Raw genomic sequence first — 5,469 nt, 5'->3', positions numbered from 1 at the left:
TATAAATCCCCCAAATCAGGACTCATTTTCCTACTAAGACCTTCCTCAATGCTTTCTTCACATCCTTGTTCCTCAGACTGTATATTAAAGGGTTCAGCATGGGGATCACTGTGGTGTAGAATACAGAGGACACCTTCTCCTGGTCCAGGGAGTTACTTGAAGGGGGCTTGAAATACATGAAGGTAATGGACCCAAAGAAGATCCCCACAGCCATGAGATGAGAGCTGCATGTTCCAAAAGCTTTGGACCGGCCCTCTGAGGAGCGGATGTGAAGGATGCTGTAGAATATGAAGGCATAGGAGATAGCAACAGCTAGGGTGGGCACCAAGGTGTTAAACCCCGCAATGATAAAAAGCAGAAGCTCATTGAGGTGTGTGTTGGAGCAGGAGAGATTGAGGAGGGGAAGAACATCACAGAAGTAATGGTTGATAATATGGGATTTGCAAAAGGACAGTTTCATCATGGCACTTGCATGAGCCAAGGCAGAGAGAAAGCCCAGGAAGAAGGCAGCCAGCACTAGCAGTGAGCAGACCCATGAGGACATGATCACCTTATAAAGCAGTGGGCTACAGATGGCAACGTAGCGATCATACGCCATGGCAGTCAGGAGGTAACCCTCAGCCACCACAAAGACCACAAAGAAAAAGAGCTGGACCATGCACTCAGAGTAAAGGATTGTGTTCTTCTTTCCTAGGAAGTTCACCAGCATTTTGGGAGTAATGACAGAGGAATAGCAGAAATCAACGAAAGACAAGTTACTGAGGAAATAGTACATGGGAGTGTGAAGCAGAGGGCTGACTGCAATCAGGAGAACCATGCCCAGGTTGCCCATTACTGTGACCAAATAGATACCCAAGAACAGGAGGAAGAGGGGCAGCTGGATCTCTGCTTGCTGTGTTAAACCAGCTAAGACAAACTGAGTTGCCATAGAATAATTTTTCATGGTCATTCTTCTTTAGGCATTTCTGTGAAAACAGAAAGTGTGAATTACATTAATATGGGCTCTCACTGTTCTTCCAAACAAAACCAAACTGCATAAGCGAGGTTGACGGCAGCTAACAGACTGAGTCATAGTTTTCATTGTCTCTAACCTTGATACCTCTGCCTTGTCTCCCTAAAGTTCCCTGGGCCTCCTCCAAGTTGGTCCAGAATTTAAGTTACAAAAAAGTACTTCCTGACTGACTCGGTAACCTTTGCCTCCTGAATTTGGTAGGAAAAAAAGCAAATGTTTACTTTATGGGGAGAATTTCTGATAGCCAGTTTGTGACAGTTAAACAGGAGAAGAGATTGAAGGGAGAGTCAATCACTTTTTCAATTTCCCCAGTTTTCTCCTACTCGAAGACCTGCATGTATTTCTCACAATATCTGAAAACAAGGAGAGGATGAAGCCTCAGCCCCAGAGAATTAAAATGTCTATTACTTCCAACTGGAGTGATGGTGGGCATGGGGGTGGGTGTAAGGCATCTACTCATTGTGCTGAACAAAAATATCTCCAGGGTAATAATACTGCAGAAGTAGGAGTCTCCACATAACACCTCTGGCCCTCTGCTAAGCTGGAGAAGGGTGGGGGAGGCAAAAGCTTCATCACTGGAATCACTGATGAAGGACAATCTCCTGTAACCCAGGTGTTCATCTATAAAGTTCACAAAGAGAGTCTTATCAGACCTCAACTATTGCCGGAAGAGTTGGCTGTCTGGAATCCTAGCAGTGAACTACTTACCCCTTACTTATGAGATCCGCACCCCCCACAGAATGCCCTTACTGTGGCAGGGAAAGGTGCTTCTGAAGATGTCTGAGAAGAATGTTGCTACAAGTATAAATCTTGAACTTTCCAAAGCTTGGTACCCTTGGTGGTTTGAGCCCTGGATATAAAGAAATAAAAGAGAATGCTGTGCTTTTCCCAGAAGAAATACTAGAATCTAGTTGGTCCACCCTTTTCAATATGAACTGGCTCCCTGGTGGAGCCATTTCAGAGAAGTGTGTGTGTGTCAGGTGCCAGTTATTCATTTAAGGCTCTAAATAGTCCAGCTAGAAAGAAACCAGCTCAATTTTGTGAGCTCAGCACTTCCAATATCTATTTGATAACAAAAATATTGAATGAGCTTACTGAGGTGAACTTATAGTCTATTCAGCAATGAATGGAAAGGTTTGGGTATCAACGTAGGTGTATTTCAAGGTTTGACTTTACTGCAGACCAGTCTGTAACACTGGACAAGTCATTTCATGTAAACTGCATTGTTTCAATCTTTGAAGTGGGATACCCATTTCAAAGGTAAAATGATAAATGCAAAGATTCATTATCTAAAAACACTTGTCAACATTTCATGTGGCACATATTTTTAACTACAGTTGAACAGAGAATAGTACATAACATCAGAAGATGAAAAGATACTACCTTTGTATGAAAAAAAGACAGACATGGGTGTTTATTTGTCCTAGGTCCTTCACTTTGGTAAGAATAATAAAAATGTTTTAAACATTTGGTGCTGGTTAGGTTTTAAAACGTTTGTTTTCAGATTTGGAAATTTAAAAGAGGGATTTAAAGTGTTGGGCCTTTTTTGAAGGAGTTGGGGGCATTGAAGTGTTTTCATCCCCAAGGGACAAGCGCTTAAGAGGCCAGGAAGAAACACAGCAGAGCTATGCAAGCTGAACGGACTCTTGATTCATCTCCTGGTGACCTGAGAACATTTCTTTCCCTTTTTTTTTTTTTTTTTTTTTTGGAGACAGAGTTTTGCTCTGTTGCCCAGGCTGGAGTGCAATTGCGCGATCTAGGCTCATTGCAACCTCTGCCTCCCGGGTTCAAGCAATTCTCCTGCCTCAACCTCCTGAGTAGCTGGGATTACAGACATGCACCATCAAGCCCAGCTGATTTTTGTGTAAAGACGGGGTTTCACTATGTTGGCCAGGCTGGTCTCAAACTCCTGACCTCAGGTGATCCACCCACCTCAGCCTCCCAAAGTGCTGGGAGAACATTTCTTTAAGACGGATGAGAGGGTAGGAATTTATGTTTAATACTCTGTCCAGAATGAATACTCTACCTGGAATTGTATCTTTATCTCTTAGAAATTGGAGCCAGGTGCGGTGGCTCATGCCTGTAATCCCAGCACTTTGGGAGGCTGAGGTGAGCGGATCACCTGAAATCAGGAGTTCAAGACTAGCCTTGCCAACATGGTGAAACCCTGTCTCTACTAAAAACACAAAAACTAGCTGGGTGTAGTGGTAAGCATCTGCAATTCTAGCTACTCAGGAGGCTGAGGCAGGAGAATCACTTGAACTTGGGAGGCAGAGGCTGCAGTGAGCCAAGATCGCACCACTACACTCCTGCTTGGGCAACAGAGTGAGACTCCATCTTGAAAATAAAAAAAAAGAAAGAAAAAGAAAGAGAGAAAAAGAAAGAAAAAGAGAGAGAAAGAAAAGGAGAGAGAAAGAAAGAAAGAAGAAGAAAAAGAAAGGAAGGAAGGAAAGAAGGAAGGAAGGAAGGAAGGGAGAGAGAGAGAAGGAAGGAAGGAAGGAGGGAAAGAAGGAGGGAAGGAAGGAAGGGAGAGAGAGAGAGAAAAGAAAGAAAGAAAAAGAAAGAGAGAGAGAGAGAAAGAAAGAAAGAAAGAAAGAAAGAAAGAAAGAGAAAGGAAGGAAGGAAGGAGTATGTGTAGGCTGGTGTGCAAGAAGACAAGTAACACTAGTAAATACATAAGCCAGAAGAATTTCAGGGAAGCAAACACTTCACAGTCATACGGAAATTCCAGCAAGGCTCTCTGCCAGAACTGGTTGAACTTAGATTAGAAATCACTCCTGCAGATTGTGTGACCCAGGTTATAAAGAGGTGACGAGGCAAGATTAATAGAAGAGGAGAAGTGAGGACATAACCTAGAGGAGAGAATGGTGGAGCAGGTGCTCCTCGGTAAACAGAAAATGTTGCACAAGCGTCAGCACGGTTGCTAATCACCAACTGTCCTTGCATTAGATATGATATAATTGTCAAAAAGGAAATGGGACACTTACCTTGGTCCTGCACAGAGACAGAATTTCTTAGGAATTGTTCACTTTGCTCAGGTCACAGATCCCTGTAATAGCCAACAAAGAACAAAGTCTCTCCTACTATCTTATACACACATTTATATGCCAAGGGCTGAATTATTTGGTTGGCTAAAAGTAAAACATCAAAACGTATTAGATCGTACAAACAACTCTCAGACCTTGAAGGGGACCATGATATCCAGCTTCCCCAATCTTAAAAGCAAGAGGGAGGCATGATATGCAGCTTTCCTCTGAGGTTTAGTGAGCTTAGGGATATCATTAGGAATATAAAACAAACCCATACACACACAAATCCCCCAAGACCTATTGAGCCCACAGATCACCGGTGTGCTCAGCATTTAATAACCCTCTGCAGAAATGATCACATCGTGTCCTGGGCCCCCTATTGCCATTTATCCCAAAAGTGTTGGAGGTCCTGAAAGAAGTTTCTTATTTTATTTTTAATGTTACCAATAAGGATTCTGTAACACAGAGGAATTAGATCAATGAGTCCCAAAACTGATTCCGAAGTCAGTTGCTGGTTCTTGACTAAAAGTTCATCAATGAGTAAAAATTGTTTTAAACTGAAGAAAAACAAAGACAACATAGTATTTTTTCTAAAACTAAACTTATTCAATGTAAAGGCCATCCTTTTCTGAGGCTGTCGATTTTACCTCTTTAAATGTTTTGGGATTCAAAATATTCTTTCATTTTATTATGTGGTTCTGACAGTAGATAATAGTTGTGTCCTTTGATTGCTTGCTTATGTATTTTTACATTGTGTTTGAATGCCTTCACTTGGAAAACCAAAGTTTTGGCAACCCTATTGTGGTCTCTCATTGCAATTATATTGTCTTGGGGCTGGGTGCGGTGGCTCATGCCTGTAATCCCAGCACTTTGCGAGGCTGAGACAGATGGATCACTTGAGGTCAGGAGTTCGAGACTAACCTGGCCAACATGGTGAAAACCCGTCTCTACTGAAAATACAAAAATTAGCCTGGCGTGTTTGCACATGCCTGTAATCTCAGCTACTCCAGAGGCAGGAGAATCACTTGAACCTGGGAGGCGGAGGTTGCAATGAGCTGAGATTGTGCCTCTGCACTCCAGCCTGGGCGAAGGAGCAAGACTCCATCTCAAAAAAAAAAAAAAAAAGAAATTGTACTGTCTTGGGAAAGCCAAATTCTGACGACTATAAAGTTGGTTATCATAGATAATCAGCGTAGGATGATCTGCTTCTCCTTCCTGTGAAAGAGTTCAGATCAGAAACCTAAGATCCTGAGAAATACTTTCCATGGAATCTTTTCAACTGAACCAATTTTTATTTACCAGAATTTAGTAATTATTCAGCCTCTGTTCCTGTACTATTTCCTGTGACTGCAGTTTATGTCACTCAATGGCTTAAGCAAGTTTAACGTATTCCACCCTGTCCAGGGTACCTCCCATTCCAGATCACAT

At 42.4% G+C, this 5,469-nt stretch overlaps 1 protein-coding gene across 1 annotated transcript; it reads right to left on the bottom strand.

Annotated features, from left to right (window-relative positions):
- On the bottom strand, positions 1-1,014 carry LOC104656374 (olfactory receptor 8D1). The gene has a single exon (XM_010355974.1). It carries the CDS (start codon positions 947-949, stop codon positions 23-25), a length of 927 nt encoding a protein of 308 aa, XP_010354276.1. The 5' UTR covers positions 950-1,014; the 3' UTR covers positions 1-22.
- Between the last annotated feature and the right edge of the window lie 4,455 nt (positions 1,015-5,469).

The sequence above is a fragment of the Rhinopithecus roxellana genome, chromosome 15, assembly GCF_007565055.1.
Source record: "Rhinopithecus roxellana isolate Shanxi Qingling chromosome 15, ASM756505v1, whole genome shotgun sequence".
In the NCBI taxonomy this organism is placed as follows: Eukaryota; Metazoa; Chordata; class Mammalia; order Primates; family Cercopithecidae; genus Rhinopithecus; species Rhinopithecus roxellana.
Note: the sequence above shows the minus strand (reverse complement) of the source record. Positions and strands in the feature narration are given on the sequence as shown.